Source organism: Caloenas nicobarica, chromosome 2, assembly GCF_036013445.1.
Source record: "Caloenas nicobarica isolate bCalNic1 chromosome 2, bCalNic1.hap1, whole genome shotgun sequence".
NCBI lineage: Eukaryota > Metazoa > Chordata > Aves > Columbiformes > Columbidae > Caloenas > Caloenas nicobarica.
Genome location: NC_088246.1, coordinates 113,947,373 through 113,965,789, shown reverse-complemented (window position 1 = coordinate 113,965,789; position 18,417 = coordinate 113,947,373). Strand labels below are relative to the sequence as shown.

At 35.3% G+C, this 18,417-nt stretch overlaps 1 protein-coding gene across 2 annotated transcripts in view; it reads left to right on the top strand.

Annotated features, from left to right (window-relative positions):
• SMCHD1 (structural maintenance of chromosomes flexible hinge domain containing 1) overlaps positions 1 to 18,417 on the top strand; it is an 83,975-nt gene that overhangs the window by 48,637 nt on the left and 16,921 nt on the right. For both annotated transcript variants that reach the window (XM_065629046.1, XM_065629047.1), the window contains exons 26-36: positions 92 to 240; positions 2,153 to 2,241; positions 3,131 to 3,249; positions 3,949 to 4,116; positions 5,355 to 5,480; positions 8,857 to 8,936; positions 10,403 to 10,560; positions 13,580 to 13,695; positions 14,118 to 14,179; positions 17,288 to 17,375; positions 17,790 to 17,921. In XM_065629046.1, the coding sequence (XP_065485118.1) occupies positions 92 to 240; positions 2,153 to 2,241; positions 3,131 to 3,249; positions 3,949 to 4,116; positions 5,355 to 5,480; positions 8,857 to 8,936; positions 10,403 to 10,560; positions 13,580 to 13,695; positions 14,118 to 14,179; positions 17,288 to 17,375; positions 17,790 to 17,921 (1,287 nt within the window). The remainder of the gene's footprint in view (positions 1 to 91; positions 241 to 2,152; positions 2,242 to 3,130; positions 3,250 to 3,948; positions 4,117 to 5,354; positions 5,481 to 8,856; positions 8,937 to 10,402; positions 10,561 to 13,579; positions 13,696 to 14,117; positions 14,180 to 17,287; positions 17,376 to 17,789; positions 17,922 to 18,417) is intronic.

The following is an 18,417-nucleotide window of genomic DNA, read 5'->3' as shown; positions in this document are numbered from 1 at the left end:
TTACTTCAGCATATTTAGAATGACCACAGATGTGTTATGTAGCCAGTCATTAATAATTCAGCTTTTGATTAATTTAAAATTTTAATTTCAGGTTAACTGGACACCTAAAATTGACAGAGAGCAGTTGATTCAGGGATTATTACCTGATGTAAAAGTACCAACATCAGTAAAAGACGTTCGTTACTGTCTAATTACTTATCTTGATGACCATGTGTCTTTGGAGAGTGCATTCACAGTCAGGTTTGTTCATTTAAAGTACTTTTTTATGAATATGTTATTGGTAAAGGATTGTAGGTCTGTACTTTGGGGTAAAAAAATATTTCTACAGAATCTGAAATAATGAAAATAGTTGGCAAATTAACAGAGGAATGTAGGTTTGGTTGAGTGGGTGAGGGCTTTTATGGAAATTGTTTGCAGATGAGGACATTACTTATGTGAAAGACTCCGTAATGATCTATTTGTATCCAGCTCTGTAATCACTGACCTAAGTATACACACACTGAAGAAGATTGTTGCTATCTTTGAAAACTTTCAGTAAACATCAGCTTATAGAATAACAAGTTTTACTGAAGAGTCAGGTCACTGGTTGCCAAAGAGAAATATCACTATGAAGTTAATAACAGAGGTTATTACTTTGAAGCTAAAGATAGTATTTATCTAGCCAAATGCTGGACATCTGCATCCGGTATCTCAGTCAAAAGTGACAAGCTGTAAATTGAACTTTAAAGTTGCCTTACTCTTAGTGGGTCTAGCAGTTAGGTCTACATATTGTATTTTTATGAAGTTTGTTAAGATGAATCTGATTCTAAATGGCTTTATGGTATTTCATGTGTTCTGAATAGGTTAAAATTAAGTAACTAGTTCACAGCACACTGACGCTGGGGTAAATTTGCAGCAGTTAGACATTTTACAGATCTGCAGTAAAAAAATAAATTAGTGACTAAGTGTTAAGATTCTTTAAAATATTGAGAGCGTGGTGTTTGTAAAAGGCTGTCCGTGATGCAGCACTGTCGACAGAAACATTTTCAATATTTTTTCTTTTAAAAAGAGCAGAAAAGCAGACTGAATTGATACCTCTCTTTTTGAAAGGAAGTAAAACAGTGCATTGATTTATTGAATGTTTTCAATACATTTTTGCTTGTCATTGAAAAGTAATCTCAGATCAGGGAACTTCTGTTTAGGGTTATTCTATTGTAGTTGTTGTAACAGTTAACTGGATGTAATTCTAATGGGGTTTTTAAACATCTCAATATATTTTTTAGCTTAGAACACACCAAAGGAGCAAAAAAAACTTTATGTTGGATAACTCTTAAATAACTTAGAGATGTCAGATAACTCTTAAATGTTTGAAGGGCTAGGACATATGTTAACCTTCATCAAGTAAATGGAATGAAAGTCTGAGATTGTTCAAAAACCCCCTAGAAAGAATTTTAAGAGGCTAGTGTTAGGCACAGTTTAAGCTGATAACCTCTGCTTTATCATAGCAAAAGAAGAAATGGAAATCTGATTTTTTTTTTTATAGTTGTTCATCTCCTCCATAATTTTTGTAGTGTGCTCTGGTTTTGTTTTGCTTTTAAGGAAAAACCATATCACTAAAAATTTTCAACTATGTTTGCTGTAATCAGGTCCTGAAGAAGTGAGCACATTTTCATAGCAAGGGAGACTGTAATAGTTTTGCATGCAAATATCAGGATTAATGTTGATATTACAATTATTTTTATAGTAATAGATGTATTTTAATATGTAGACAATTGTATGTCAGTTTGGCTTAGAGGTATTGGGGATGGTTTTTTTTCAAGATGTAAAATACTCCAAACTTGAATTCTGCTTTATCTGGCTAATGATCTGGTCTGTGGTAAAATACTGGTAGGCAAGTTATTACAGATAAAGTAAAATTCCATAACATTGCCGTGGTTTGTTATGCAAGTAGTGTCTGATAAGCTCCCTCTGATAAGACTGAGGTGAAAGCTACTAGGTAACTTGTCTGCACAAGGCTTGATCCTGTAAATATGTGCAAGGATAAAATAAAAAAAAAATAATTCCAGTCACAAATTAGTGATAACTGATGTATGCTTTATCATGTCTACTGTTCTCTTATATGTGAATACCTTCATGAGTATGATTATAAGTCAATTTTCTCATGCTGACTTAGGCCACTTCCTGATGAACCCAAACACATTAAATGTAAATTAAATGGACCAAACACACTGCAGATGGGTGAAGAACTACAAGGTGAAATTGGTGAGTATTTGCATATTCTTCAGTTTCCTGTAAGATACATTTCTTTTTCTTTGCAGTTTCTTAGCCAGTTATGTATTCAGATTCATCAAGAGTGAATTATCTTTAACTATTTTAATATAAAAACCAGATTTACATTCTCATTCATGGGAGGATGATCAGACTTTTCTAACTGCCATTCTACAGTTCTGGAGCTACTCTTTGATAAAATTTGCCTCTTAGTTTGTACATTGAGACATTCATCACACTGAGTTAAAATTATTAATAAACTTTTGTTTAGTTTGTGTGTTCTGAAATCTTACAGGCCATAACAGCACTCAGACTATTTCAAAGACATAGACTTCAAAGTGAAACATTGTAAGATTAGTTTTAGCGTAAGAGGAAAGCATGTTAGGGATCAGTCTTCTCCTTCGATTTCTCTGTGCCATTGCTACATGTCATAGTAAGCAATTAAAAATTCTTGCAGTATTTTGGGATGTTAAAAGGTTGTGTGTGAGTGAAGAAAAGCACATAGGACGAACTAACAGGAGGTTCCCTCTGAACAGCAGGAGACACTTTTTCAGTGTGACGGTGAGTGAGCACTGGCACAGGTTGCCCAGGGAGGTTGTGGAGTCTCCATCCTTGGAGATATTCAAATGCCCTCTGGCCACAGTCCTGGGCAGTCTGCTGCAGGTGGCCCTGCTTAGGCAGGGAGGTTGGACCAGATGACCTCCAGGGGTCCTTTCCAACTCAGCCATTCTGTGATTCAGTGATACTCATGTACATTTTCTCTATATTGTGTGTATATTTTATGCATTTATGTTCCATATGTTGTATAATGTTTCCTTAAAGCAGCTGCTGAGGTAATCATATTAATAATAATTTTAATCATCATCATCATCTTTTTTAACAGAGGTAATGATTACAGATCAGTATGGAAATCAGGTTCAGACCATGACATCTGCATGTCTAAATTCCCTAGGAGTTGCTGGGCCTGGACTTGATAAATCGAATTTGAAAATAACTTGGCAGGTATTTATAAGATGTCATGTAGTTTATTTCTCTGTGGTCTTTGTAGGGTAATTGTCTTAATTCTGTCACACAGAATTGAATCAAAACTCTGGAAAGATAGTCAAGCACTAGTTGGTAAGCTGTGAGAAGATAGAGACTTAAAGCATTAAAATCATATGATCCTGTTCGAAGGAACACAGCAGCATTTGTTAAAAACCTTATCGCTGCTGCAGCTATCCAACATGAGGGCCAGTTCGCTTGAGTCAGGTTTGCTTTGTCTCTAGTCCGTTGTTCTATATCTTTTCTTCTAACTTGTTTTTTGTCTTGTTTGTTTATGGTGGTACAGTTGATTTTATGACCTGTTGAAGAAACTTGTAGAATGGACTAATGGTATTGTCTGCTATAGTTCAATTAAAAATGTATTCTATACCTTTTAAAATATGTTGAATATAACTAAGTTGTACATAACTCTTATACATTGAAAAACAGGTTCCTGAGAAATGCTTGAGTTTGAAATTGATCATTTCTTACAGAAGAAGTCCATTTAAATTTAACAAAAGGGAAAACGTGTAGTTTAATTTTTAATCCACTGTCTCACTGTAAAAGCCGCAAATAGTGTCTGGGAGGCATTAATATTAAAATACCATATTGAAAAAAAAGGAATAAATTATACTTCATTTTATTTGTTCTTGATAAAATCTTCTTTTTATTTCTCAATAGGAAAGTACTCTAACAATGAGAGTAAAAGGTATTCGGTTTAAACCTTGTTTACTTGGAAGCAAACAATTGTGCCTCGCTTGGCGTGAGTTTTCTGACTTTCTCAGATTAAATTTAACTGCAGGATCCCCTGCTAAACTGCAGTTTGTGGATTGGCCAGAATTAGAAAAGGTAAGGTGAACAGTTTTGGTTTGGGAAAAAACATTGGAGTCACTAGTCAGCAGGTCTTTTATTTCGAAAGCTTTTTGGAGCATAGGATGCAATGCTGAAAACCCCGATTTCTTAGTATTGATATTTCTGAAAATTGTAGAATATGACAGCACGAGACACATATTTTTATTCTATACAGGACAACATAACACATGCAAAATTAGGTATTTTGCAGTCTGTTTAATTATATAGATGTATTTTAAATGAAACTGTAGAAGTGAATCATTTTTCATAAAATAACTACATTAGTTTTTTAAAAGTAAACTTAGTTTTGAGTTGTCTAACTCACGTGCATGTTTACGACACTGTATTCCTTAATATCTCTTAAACTGTTTATTCTGTCACATTTGCCCTTCTACAGATGATGTATTTTTTAACTGCAGGCTGGATCCTAACAGCTATCTTTCACTGCTGTTTGCCAAAGATACAGTCCTTTATGGTAGTAATAGTTGGTAGCTCATCTCTCCTTTCTCTATTATTTGGGTTTTTTTGATGTTTAGGACCTAGAAAGGCAGTCAGAAATTTACTTTTACAAGTGTTTACAGACAAAAAGCAGGGAAGAGAGTATGGTACTTATATAAAATAAAAAGGATGAAGATTTTTGCTACCATCCATTCATTTGCTGGATTTTTAAATTACTTTTCAATGTTTACTTTGTCTCTTCAAATAATGGTGCTGAAGTTGCAGCAGAAAACAAAACAGGAGAGTGGAAGCAGGTAAAAGAAAATGGAATCTCTGAGTAGAGAACAGGCATAAAGATTTTTGGTGTTGGGAAAATAGAGAAGGAAGTTACTGAAGAAAAATGTGAAACAAAAGGTTCAGGGAGTGTCTAACTATTTTTATTCTCTAGAAGGCTGTCAAGGTATATCAGAAGTTAAAAATTTTAGGCCATTTGCTCCTTCTGCAACAAGGAGACTTTCATAAGCCTCTTCAGAAGCATGTCCATTCTTTTAGTCACATTAACATGAGTAACACATGCAATTCAATTCAAGTAGTGCATTTCATAATGACAGGAGAATGTAAATAGGAAAACTCAAGAAATACTGTCCTGGAGTTTTACAACTCTGTCATGGTCTAGCTGTTACGGGAGACAAATAGTATGGAAAAAGTGGACTCTCTTGCTCTGTGGATTCTTGACCTGCCATGGATATCTGATATGCCTAGAGCAGAATAGTATAATGCAATTTTATCTCTTCCAGCCTGTTGCAGTGATTAATGGTAGAGAATTGCAGAAGCCCCTTCTTGTTCAGGTGTGTGATCAGTGGGGAAATCCATCTCCTGAACCTAATGTCAAAATCAGCCTTACAAAGAGTAACAACTTAAAGGTAAGCATAGGCCTTATTATGTGAACTTTATTAACACAAATTTTTGTTGTCATATTGACATTATCTTCTTCATTTTCAGTATTTTTTTGAAAAATGAATACGGTATTGTAAGGCCATAAAAAATAATTAATCTCATATAACAGTAGTGACAATGACTAATCTAAACAATTCCCAGGACAGATTGCTCAGCTCCATTTCATTATAACAATCATATATATATAACAAAATTCCTATAGTACATTGTCCAAGTGTAATTAGTATACACTCTGGATCTTCTGTTGAACTTTTTTCCAAATTCTGCCAGCATGCCACACTCCCCGTCCCCCTCTTTATCTGCGGTAATTTACTGAATAATAATAATGATGATTACATCGTCCGAACCGGCAACCAAATCATTTTTATCTGGTTGTTCTTTGATTGTGGTTCCTGAATGTATGACTTACGAACTGTATGTAAAGCTAGTCAGCCGGTTTGCTCCCTCCTTGATTACCCCTGTGAAAAGCAATGAGGCTGCAAATCTAACCCACATTCAAGTGGTTACTGTCGTTTCCAAGAGGGAGGTGTGAGTGCCAGATGGTCTGCACATTGATCTGTATGAAGAAAGCGGTTTGACAGAATACTCCATTCATTAAAATTTTTGTTCATATTATTGGAAAAATAAGTCAAACTGTCAAGTGTTCCTGTCTGTGCAGAGACTGTTGTATTGAATGTGTACATTATCAGTACAGGATATACAATTTATCCACCTCTGGACGTGACATTTTTTCATGCAATGCTTGTCCTATTCCCTTTTTATTCCTGCTTGCCATGCATTTATGTCCCCCTTCTCTCAGAACACACAGCAGCCAAGAACTTCCTTTTGCTCACCCTCAGGAACTGTGCCACAGCCTCACCTTTCCCCTGGTTTAACTATGCTACTATTACTTACTTTTATTGGATTTTTTGGAAGAAGTTTCATTATATCTTGAACATTTTTCTTCTGGCTTTTTTGAATCTCTTGTCGTAGAAGCCTGCCTCATAGTTTGGGATTTTTGTTTGTTTGGTTTTTTGTTTGTTTGTTTGTTTCCCTCAACTGCCTCTATGATGGCAACTGCAGCTCCTCAGGGCTTCTAGTTAATGTTGTTCTTGAGTGAACATACAACCTTGACAGTAACACGGTGTGGTTGTGCTGCCTGATCAAAGAGATGTGGTGCTGGCATGCTGTGTCTTTTCAGATATTATGCGTTCCTCCAGGGGGAACCAGCAGCATGTCTTAGAAAGTCTGCATGGTTTCTATCCAAGTGGGATGTGTCCAGGAGACAGTGTTCTGAAAGCCAAGGTGTATTATTGTTATAATGTGTTTATTACTGCACTCTCCCACAGCTTAACACCTGTATCATTTCTAAGAGTTACTTTCATACATAAGCAGAGCAACTAGCTGTGTATTTGCTGAACAGACATTGGATCAGTCTTCAGGAGTATCTTGGAGAACCTCTTTAGAGAACTATCTTGCCTGGGCATTTCAAATAGGTTGTATGCAGTCTCCCAAAGAAAATGAGAAGCTTCTGGGAACAGACCTCAGATAAGCTGTCTGTCCAAATTTCTCATCCCATCCTCTTAAGTTTCCTAAGTCTGATATTCTGCAGTTCCAGCATGCATTTTGTGTACTTTATTCTCTGTCTTACAGGTCCAAAACCAAATTAGTGTGAGTGAAGAGAAACACACTGAACTGTTGTGTGCAGCTCAGTAGTGGAAATGCACAAAGCACTGGTTCTTGTAAAAATTAAAACTTTGCATTCTGTGATGTACAGTAATTTCAAATACAGATTTATTTTGTTGAGTGGAGTATAATCTTCAAAAGAGTTTATGAAATGTCTGGTAATTTCCTTAATATATCTTTACAATGCTGCCTTCCATTTGATCCATTAGGCATACACTTTTTGTCATTGCTTTCCTCTATTAACATGGTAGTATAAAATCATGCTCCCATAGCTGATCTGTTATGAATCAGCTTTCACCTTTTTTTTTTTTTTCCCTTAAAGTAGTTTCATTCTTTTAACTTACTGACATGAGATTTGGGAAAGAAAATAATTTGGGAAGAAGTTTGTCCACTTCAAATATTCTAAAAACATTGTTTTTGTGTAAGTGGGCACTGAAATTCGTGCTCAAATAGAAAATAGAAAGCGATTTAATGCCAAACACTATTCAGATAATGACAAACATTTGCATCACATTGCTGCATTTTATCATCAATTAAAAATTTGATTTCCCGTATTAGAGAGGGGTTAATTACAGAAGAACTCAGAATGTATCCGTGGCTTCCTTTGCTGTCCTCCAAACTTTAAAGCTACTATCTGAGGTTCTTTTGATACATGACAAGCTATTTCTTAGGTAAGGGTAAGGCAGCATGCATGCAAATTTGCAGAAGAAATGGCTTCTGCTTACCTCAGGAGTGTATTAGTATACTTTAAGATACACACCTCTTTCAATGAGAGAGATGTTCTTTATCTACTACACCAGAGTCCATAGTTTCCAAAAGTTACAGTTGATGAGGAAAGTGAAATGATAACATCTCTGCCATTTTATGTGTGAATGTATGACCTAATGGTACTGCCAATTGTAACATTTCACTTTCGGTGCCAGGGAAATAAGTGCAGCAAAGGCAGGGTGCACATAGAAAATACACCTTGAACACCTTGAGTTAAAGGGAAGTTGTTTTCTGAGAATGGGATTCAGCGACTATTCCTTTAAGTCAATTGTAGAATTTCCATCGGCTTCAAAGAACTTAGAGTCAGACCTAATTAATGTGCTAACAGGAGACAGATAAGGCATTTGTGTTATTATCCTAAAATACCACTGACAAGAAGTTATCGTTATTAGTGTTTGATTAAATGCCCTTTCTTCCAGTATAGAGTTTAGTTCTTGTTTGTCATTACGTTTGAGACAGATGTTTAGTTGTTTTTTTTCCAGTTGTATCATTCTTTAATTTTTGCTACCCAGGAATCTCTCCGCAGACTGGAGAAATGCTGTAAAAGGAAATAAACAGTTTGTAGAAGGTTTTAGAATCTGAAAATATACTCAGATTAATATGTGCTATGGATGACATGTTAGTATCAGTAGCAATTAAAGAATGAATAAAATATTTGAACATTTTAATGAACAAAAATATTCTATTTCAGATAAAGTGGGTGTCTTCAAGAACTGACATAGAAAATTCTGAAACCTGTTGATATGGTATTCATAACAGTGTATCTTCCCTTAATTTAGAGTGCAAAAATAAAAACAAGCTATTGCTCAAATGGAAAGAACATGCAGGCAAATGAGGTATAGATTTTATTCCAAGACTTGATACTACTTCTGTGTCATTGAAAGAATAAAAAAATATTTTTTTTGACAGATTGTTCCTTCAAACCATCAACACAAAACAGATGAAAATGGTAGGGCTAACCTTGGAGTTATTAGTATTCATGCACCTAGGTAAGTAGTCAAAACTATATAGAAAAAAACTGAATTCTGAAATGTCACATGCTAGTTGTATTTAAGCTGCACATTTCATAAGCTACCTAGCAAGAATGAATCTAGAGATAAGGTTAAATATTTATTATTTATATGTTGGTGGAAGGCCAGATAGTGAGCTTTAAGGAATTAAGTGCTTAACTACATAAAATTCAATAGCTGCTTCTTTTGATCTTCTGAGAAGCTACTGATTCAGTTTTTTGAATCCTTTTTTTTTTTCTGGTCATGGTGAAACATAGCTTATAATTGTCAACCTGAACGTAGTGAAGGTAGTGTCATAAACCACTTAAAATATTTGAAATGGACAGCCTTTGGGTGACCAAATCCAGACACTATGCTTTCAAAATAGGAACATGTTTTAGGAGTGTTGAAAACCCACTTGCTCTGGGTGCTAGCCTTGTTTTAAAGAATTAGACGAAGTGTTAAAAGAATTTTAAATATATATGTATTTTTCCTTTTTTGAAATAGCACTAATGAAGTCTCATTTCCTGCAGATGTGTGTCCTGTGGCTTCTGCTTTCTTGTCAGTCACCCTGGCTACCCGTAGACTCACATCTCATCTGACTTTTCAAATTCATTATTTCTATATCCTCCTCACATTCACAGTTCTGCCACCCGCTCACTGTATCCGTGAGCTTTTCTCGCAAGACTAGGCTGGGTTTAGGTAGTTTAGAAGCTAGCAATATGTGCTTGTTCTGAAAGTTCTGAAGTATTTCATGGCAGTTAATATTTTTGCATTCATATCTGCAGGATTTGACCCATAATATTATTTTGCATTTGGAAGAAATTCTATTTTAAATTATATTGATGGTGCTCAGTGAATCTCTAATGCCTGCATTAGAAACAGGTGTGCTCAGCACACTATTTATAGCATAATCAAAACTGGCTGGAGAGTACAACTTCTGTGCAGTTCAATATCATATTGCCAGTTATGTTTGAAAACTTAAATTTCAAGTATTTAATACTGAAAAAAAGAAAAAAGAGTTCTTCTATAGTGATAAAGTCATTACATACTTGCAGTGCACTTGCCAGATGTGAGCTGTACACAGATTCACTCTTTGGAGTTTGTCAAAGCAGAATGCTCCTCAGACAGCATTTTAATTAGCTGTGCTTGCTTTTCCACCTTACTGTCTTCTGCAACTTACAGCTGTGGTTGCTACTGTCCTACAGACAAGCAATGAAACATGATTAAGCTAATTAAATATTAAACCAAAATTAAATCAAAGAAGTTAATATCTTGAAAATATCTTAAATTTATTTTACTTGTCTAACTTTACATTAACACTTTTGTTCTTCCCTTTACTACTGATAACTTTTAGATTTTTTTATCATGCTTTCACGTACATGATTCAGCCTTGAAGTCTATTGAAAATTCTATTTTCAGAAGAGATGTTTTGTAACAGTTTTTATTATTTCTGTATATTTCAGGGGAGAACACACTTTACAGCTTAAAGCCTTGTACAACAAGACCACATTAGATTGTCCTATAATCACATTAAATGTCCTGCCTGATCCTGAGAAACCCGTTTGCTTGAATGTTAAATATGACAAAGATGCTTCTTTTCCAGCAGGAGGTACCTTCCCTGGTAAGTATAAGGATTTTTCAGTGGAAACCAATCACTCAAGAGCCTTGTAAACCTGTGAAGAACTATTTTCTGATTCTTCTGGTGTATTTTTTTTTTACTTGGTCTGTTTTGTCTCAGTTCTTTGTAAAAGCCATATCTCAGGTGCCCCTGTAACACTTCGAGAGAAAATATATGTACATCATCTTTGGAAAGCATTTCAACAGACCTCTTAATTATTTTCTCCAAAGTATTTGATTTATCTGTATATAAATGGTAAAACTACAGAATCTCTTCTCTGTATTCAGTGAAGTACCATATTTCTGATTTTTATCTTCCTGAGCTAGTTCATGCATTTTTCCCCCATATTTTTGTGGAATAGTAATAAAAGAGGTAGCTATAAAATTATAGGCCAACTGTGAGCAAAGAGGAACCAAAAAGTGATCCAAAGTATACCAGGTACAATACAAAATATTCTTCTCTCTTCCTGTATTTTCTCACAAAAGGATGATCTTTACTTTCTGACTAAGACTGAGTCATAAAAGAAGAAAATCCATCTCATGATTTATATCCCAGTAGTATTCACAATAAAGAAAACATAAAGAAAATAAAGTTATGACAATGAGGAAATATCTCTTGCTAAAAGGAAAATAGAATTTGAAACCTCTGCTTTTTCCTATAAGGAAACTTTTGCATGAATAAGAGACCTACACTAATTCAATTAATTCAGGACAAGAAAGTCTTCTTTATGATAAACATGAGAGATGTGGTTCTTGAATTTGCCAGTGAAGCATACAAATATACGAGCCCTTCTTCCAGAAAATTTTCCTCTTTAATTTGCAATAGTGCAATTTGCACTATGAAACCATTATACAAAGGTATATTTCAGAAAGCCTAAGTCCTGTCTAAATAAGTTAAATAGAAAGCAAGTCAATTCTGTCCGTTTAAATGTAATAGCATATCAAGACCGGCAAGAAGAGACTTCAGTAACAATTTACTGAAATAAAAAACAAAGCAGAGCAAACATTTGAGACTTGGGAAGTCTGCTGTATTTTGTTAGTGGTACCTGTGAAGGAGAGTAGTTTCCAAACTAATTTTTTCCCCATTTGATCCCATCCTTGGTTTAAAAAAAAAAAAAAAAAAAATAAAAACCACATTTGAATCTTGAGTAGTAGTTGACTTCTAGATCTATCTGATGAAGTAAATACTAACAAATTTCCTATATTGAATGGTATTCACTTAAGAATTATAAATTAAATTAGGCATTGAATTGCTAAGTTACTAACTCCGATATACTAATCCTATTTAATTTGCCCTTTATTTGAAAGGACTGAATAAAGGTGGCAAATCTGGTACGTTTTTCAAAAAGTTTCAGGAGAGGTCAGGGAAACTTTTAGTCAGAAGATATGTTTTCGGTTCTGGGCAGTTGTTAGAAGGAATATAAAGAATATAAGTTGGTGTATGGATAAATGTAGAAATGGGAGCAGTCTGGGTACTACACGACTTTTGTACAGGAAATTGGTGCCTTGCAAACGTGTTTGAAGGACTTGACAACTATGTCAATGTGAGTGGACTTGCTGATATAGGGTACTTGGTATCTTAGCTTTCGGCAAGTTCTTTAACCAAAGTAAGCTCTTACGAGACACTGTCCTTCCTACGCTTTATTTTTTTCAAGTCTTTTCCTTGCCTTTAGGTGGACTTAGTACCAAAAAAATTGTCTACCTAAGGAGTGTTTTTAGTTTCACAGTGTGATTTCAGCGCAAGCATCTGAATTTTGCCCACCTGTTCTCTGTACTACTATGTAAGTACTTCTAGATTCCCAAGTGATAAACATCTCTCAAAGTTGGCCAAAAAATCAGAAAATCTGCTTCATACAAATCCATTTGTTGTATCCCAAGACTGTATGAAATACCTGCAGCTTCTATTTAAAAATTAGAATGGTAAAGATTATTTATGGTATTAGGAGTTGGGAAGCAGAATACCTCCCACAAGTATGAGTTATGTGGGGGCTTTCTTGACCAAAGAAGGTTCATATTCAAAGATAATAATTATACTGTCATAACCTGATGAGCCAACATTTTTATGGAAAGAGGTTTTTGTTCCTTAAAATACTCTGTATAGTGTTAAGAAATTGACTAAATTCACAGGTATTTTAGTTTTGCGTAGAGGAAGCATACTACAGAATCATAGACGCACAAAGTGGTTTGGGTTGGAAGGGACTTGTAAAGATCATCTCGTTCCAACCTCCATGCCGTTTTCAAATGTAGTGTGTAGTATAAATCAGCCAGATTTTGAGAGAGAAAGAGGATTAAACAGCTTCTTCAGGAGATAACATATATGACATTAAATTTTGATATAAAATTAGAAATTAAATTCCTTAGTAAGAGCCTCATATTTAATTAACATCCTAATTATTGGATTTACTGGTGAACTTGGGTACATCTGAGGACCAGCACTGAAATCTTGGAGGAACTCCTGCCTGAATTTTTCATACACATCAAACCACAGTCCTTCCTTAAAGTGCAAAATTCAGTCCTCCATGAGAAGTGTAGCTTCAATTATATGCTTGTAGCTATAGGGTCAAAGTGCTTAGTTCACATTTTCAACTAGAAGAAGGGTAGCTTTATTCTAGTTTGGCTTCCATTTCCTTCAGACCACTAAACTTTCTGTGGAATAGATAGGAAAAGCTAATTTTTTCAGATCAAGATATAAAATGGCAAGTATTTTGACTACAGAACCAGTCAACAGCAAACGGAGGAGTGAGACAAGTATGTATATCCAACTTCTACCAGATTTAAGTATGTGATATTAATCTGTAAGAACTAGCGAAACTCAGTTTCAGATTCATGGCCCAAGTCCTTCTTTTTATTACAGTGTGGCTAATAGATGGGGAATAAGATAGGGGTGTTGGTGCAGTGACTTTCCAACTACTGTGCCTTTCTATCCAGTAGTTCAATGGCTAAAGCGCTTGTGGAGGAAGAGCTTGGTCTTCTTAATGGTGAATAAAAATAATCTTGAAAAAACGTTGTCTTTCATTCTACAGATTTTATGGTTAGTGTTCTTTCTGAAGATGACAACATTATTAAAAATATTAATCCAGCAAGGATTTCTATGAAAATGTGGGAAGCACAGAGCAGTGAAACTAGGACAATGATTGATGTAAGTCATTAAAATGTGTTTTCAAAATGGGTATCAAAATGCTGGCATAGAACAAACATTTGTAGTAGAAACTTGTCTTCATTTAACTTAGATCAATGTCCCGTTCTAGATTTTAAATAACAAGTATTACATATCAGTAGTATTTGTTAATTGATATCTGTCCTGTTACAAATTGTCAAACTGTTCAAGTGTCAAGACTACACTAAGGACAAAATTGCTACTTCTGTGCAGAAGCACAGAGACTATTAAAAGTTGCCCCCCTAAATTTTGCAAAGACAAGACTCTGAGCACATAAAGTATAGGTCATCTCATTGAGATACTGTATGCTATCAGTACTGTAAATCATTAAGACTTGATAGCATATTAAAAGTAAGATACTTTAACTTTCAGTATACTGCATTAAATTTTTTGCATCTTTTCAGGTTACAACATTTAGCTGTAGTAAAGTGAAGGATGACAAGGAAGATGGCTTCTTCTACTTCAGGTATAGCAGCATTTATTTTATAATTACTGATGCAACTTACTGTATGAAATACATAGTTTGAAATAGAAACAAGAGTTTTAGGTTTTGATAATATCAATCTGCTATAGAATTAGTATGATACAGTGCTATGAAATGGTAAAAGATATTAGCAAGATACAGTGAACGTGAGGATTGAATTCTTCCCTAGATACAATTGACATTTGTTTAATCTGAGAGTAGAGAAGCGTCCAAGAAAATATACTGGAATACATGATTAGAAATGCTAGCAATGACGGGACTGTATCATCTGCTCGTCACTTGTTTAGTAACATTCCTTATTTCTTTTCAATGTTACATTCAATCGCTGTAGAATTACAGGCTGGAGAAAGTGGACTTAACTCTGATTTAATACCTTCTGTATCTGTATGTTAATCCTGAATCATGACTTTGGCCCTGTCAGTTTAGTGGTCTTTCCGCAGGTTACTTATTCAGAGATGATGTCTTAGATGACAGGCAGCAGAACTAGAGTTCATCATAAGCTTGTGCCTCATTGCCACATTCTTCTTACATCTGTTCCTGGCAGGCATGCTATGAGATCAGTTAAATACTTGTGGTTCTGGCTTTTAATTCAAGCTCTTGACTCCTAGGAGCACTCTTTGTTTCTGCTTTTAGAAAGCAGACTTTAGGATCACCTTAATGCAGCAGATACCACTGTTCCACAGCTGATCTGGTTCCTGCATCAGAGGAACAGAGGCTTCTGCAGCTCAGCTGTGTCAAGATTCCAGGAGCATCTGAGTGGCAGCACATCAAGAGGTGATAGGAAGTTTTCTAACTTGCCTCTCAGCTGTGACTCTCCTTCCTTTGGAGGCACATAAGAGCTCAGGAAGCCAGGCATCCAATTTGTAATCCTTGGGAATCTGTGTGCTTTCAAGACCTTGATGTAACATTAAGTCTTCGACACATTTTCTTCTGGGAGGCAAGTGACCTGAGGCTCAAATCTAGGGTTCTGACCCAGCTTGATATGCAATGCAAATGTACCTCCATCTGTAATTCCCTCCGTCATATCCAGCCAGAAATGATCCCATCCGGGAAGACCGTTGATATGACCTTTGTTTATTCAGCCTTTTTAGACTCTCAGGTCATGTTCAGCAACATAATGTCTTTATATATTAAGGCTTTTTCATTGAAGAGATTACAACTAATTCGAAAAGTTATTTAAGAATGGCTTTTTGTATCATTATAGAGATCTGTCTTTACCTTGAAGGCACTTGAGGTTCCAAAGCTTTCTAAGGCTGAGTTTGGCAGCTATAGCAAAAGAAGAGTCCCAAATAAGGGTGCAGATTTGCTTTTAACAGAGCTGAGCTTTCTGTGTGGTTAGTCCAAGTGTATGGAATGAACTTCTCCAAAAACTGAGGATCGCTGCAGACTTGCACCAAGTATGAGATGCATGTCTGTGACTTTGGTCATTCTGAGAAATTCTTAGTTATAGGTGTAGTTACAACATAGGAACTCCCTAAAACATTATCAAAACAAGGCACTCTGCATCATGTATTTGTACCTCCAGAAAAGAAAACTAGAATGAATGTGCCAATATGTACTCATACTAATAAATGTTCTCCTATGAAAAGGACTGTGGTGGTCAGTGTAATTAATATAAACTAACCTATATAGAGCTGAATATGCAATTATGACAATCTTGACATTAGTACCTGTAGTTTACTAGCTGTCCACAAATGTACAGAATTAGAACTCCTAACCTTTTTGAAAAATTTGAAAAAAAGCAGGTAGAGACTACCTATTAGCAGCCCTTGTAGGAAAGTATGTATTACTTATTGCTGCCAGTGTCTGTGGCATCGCTGTCTACCACCTGGTGTCTCTCGAGTTTTCCTGTCCTTGGCACAGTCGCAGATGATTTTCAATCTATTTAATGTGAATCGGTAGCATGGATGCTATTACACAGTATTTCAACTTCTGTAACAATTGTGCAGTTTCTTCTTTTTCTAGAGTATATGTCTGATTAGATGTTGTTCAGCCACAAGTCCCCTTGCAGATTATTCACAACTCTGTTTTTTTAGTGCATCCTGACAAGACAGATGCTGCCTTAAATTTTAACCTAGATAAAATGCAGAAAAGAAGGTATAATTGTTCCTACCGTATATGAAATACAAAAAGGAAAAGCCATGGCCTATTCTAGAAATAGGTAAAGCTTTGGGATTTTGTGTTTTACAAGTTAAGTATTTCAAGGAATCTTGCATCTTACTTCTTCCCGAACAAAATAAGAATAAACAAAGTGTTTAATGTTATTGACAAAACAGATAAAATGCTGTACGTTGAAAAAAAAATCTCATTAACCAATTCAAGAGTGCCACAAGTCATCCTCTCGGAGAAATGTCTGAAATCTTGGTTAGAGACTCCATCTTCTCAAAAGTTTCTAAGCATTCGTAAGTCAGTGCTATCCCTTGAATTAAACACTGCAGCGATCTTCTGGATGCCCTGTGGCCTTCCTTAGTAGGTGAAGTTCTGTTTATAGCAGCAGAAGCACAGGCATCTTGTCTTCCCTTTATGTTTTAATGTTGGGAGTTCTTTGCCAGTAGTCTGCCCTCTAGAACACTGTAAGGTAGAATGAAAACACCTTTCTCTCTCACTATATTCAATCTTTGCCACTTGTCCAAGTTACCTAACTTTATACACTTTCTGAGTAAGAGAAGGAAGTAGCTAATTCAAGCCAAATGATTACATTTGGGGAAAATGTGGTGTTGCAGATCTAAACATGTCTATGCACTGTTTCAGTAGCTTTATGAAAATTCATTGAGTGGCAAGTGAAATGAGGTAGACTTGCAGATTTCTGAACAACATTACAAACTTAGTGCCAGCTAGTAGAGACAGACTCTTGCAGGAGACTTTCCTTATCCAAGCTTCAAAAAGCCTAATTCTAGTTCTTGAGAAACTTCCATGGTATTCTTGCTAAAGGAGGAATATTATGAAGGAGTACTAAAATACATCATGCCTTAACAGGACTCTCTAACTAGTCTGGAGGACTACTCAGAATTTGAATTGCTTGCATACTTACATAATTGTCACTTTATTATTGACTCACTTTTGCTCGGGTTTTGGTTTTGATTTTTTTAGGGATAAAGTGATTCCAGAGAGAGTGGGAACTTACTGTATCCAGTTTACCTTTGCAATGGATAAGACAAATACGCTCAGCAGTGACCAGGTTTGAATCTATAATTAATTACGTGTAGCCAAGAACATGTGAACACAGAATCATCTGGGAGAAATATTATGATACTTTCTAGATTCAGAAAGCAGATACTTTCACTTGCAAGGTTTGCAAAAAATTCTATTTTTATTTTTGGTAGTTACTGATTTCAAACTGTTGATTATCAAAGTATGTTTTCATTTGCTTTTATTACTAAGCAGAAATTTTGTAGAATAACAAAGCTGCATAATTTGCAACCGTGTAGAACTGTTTTATGGTCATGCTATTCTGTTTCAAGATAGCCAGCGAATTTCACATGCATTTGTTTCAGTATTTTTGAGCAACCCATGTGTGCAGGTGAATTGCAGTGAATTATGTCAGTCTTTATTTTATTTTGTTTTATTTTATTCTTCCTCCTTTTTCTGCTAGATTATAGTTGAAGTTGTACCTAATGACCCTGTACGCTTGTTACCTGATTCTTTACCAGCTACTCCAGCAGTTTCCAATGTTCGAACTCTTACTAGCCGTACACTGGTCAAGGATTTACACCTCCGTGTAATGGTAACTATACTTTAATACAAAGTCATAATTAGGGAAATATATAACACTGTTAAAAATATGTCGAATTTTGCTGTAAGTCATTGCTGCTATCTCTTTGCAGATTAACTTCACAAAAAAAGATGTAAATCAGTGATTTCCAGTATATGACAGGTGTAACTTGTTTTATTTACATACAGATAATCAAAACTAAAATGTGTAATCCTTGCTGTCTGGCATCTCAACAGAAACCGTTTATCACTGCCACAGTAAAAAAATGTTTTAAGAATAAATTCTAGTGGGAAAACACTTTGTATACACAGCAGATATTTCCATGATTTTTCTTGCAGGAGATGGTTTCTCTTAGAAATCTTGTGTTACAAAAAATGTTTCCTGAACTCTGAATGTTCACAAGCATCCAGGGAGATCATTTACCAGTTACTGCCATGGGCAAAACAGACTCAGCTTGTGGAACATTAATTTAATTTATTGCCACTTAAAATAGGTTTAAGTAGTGGGA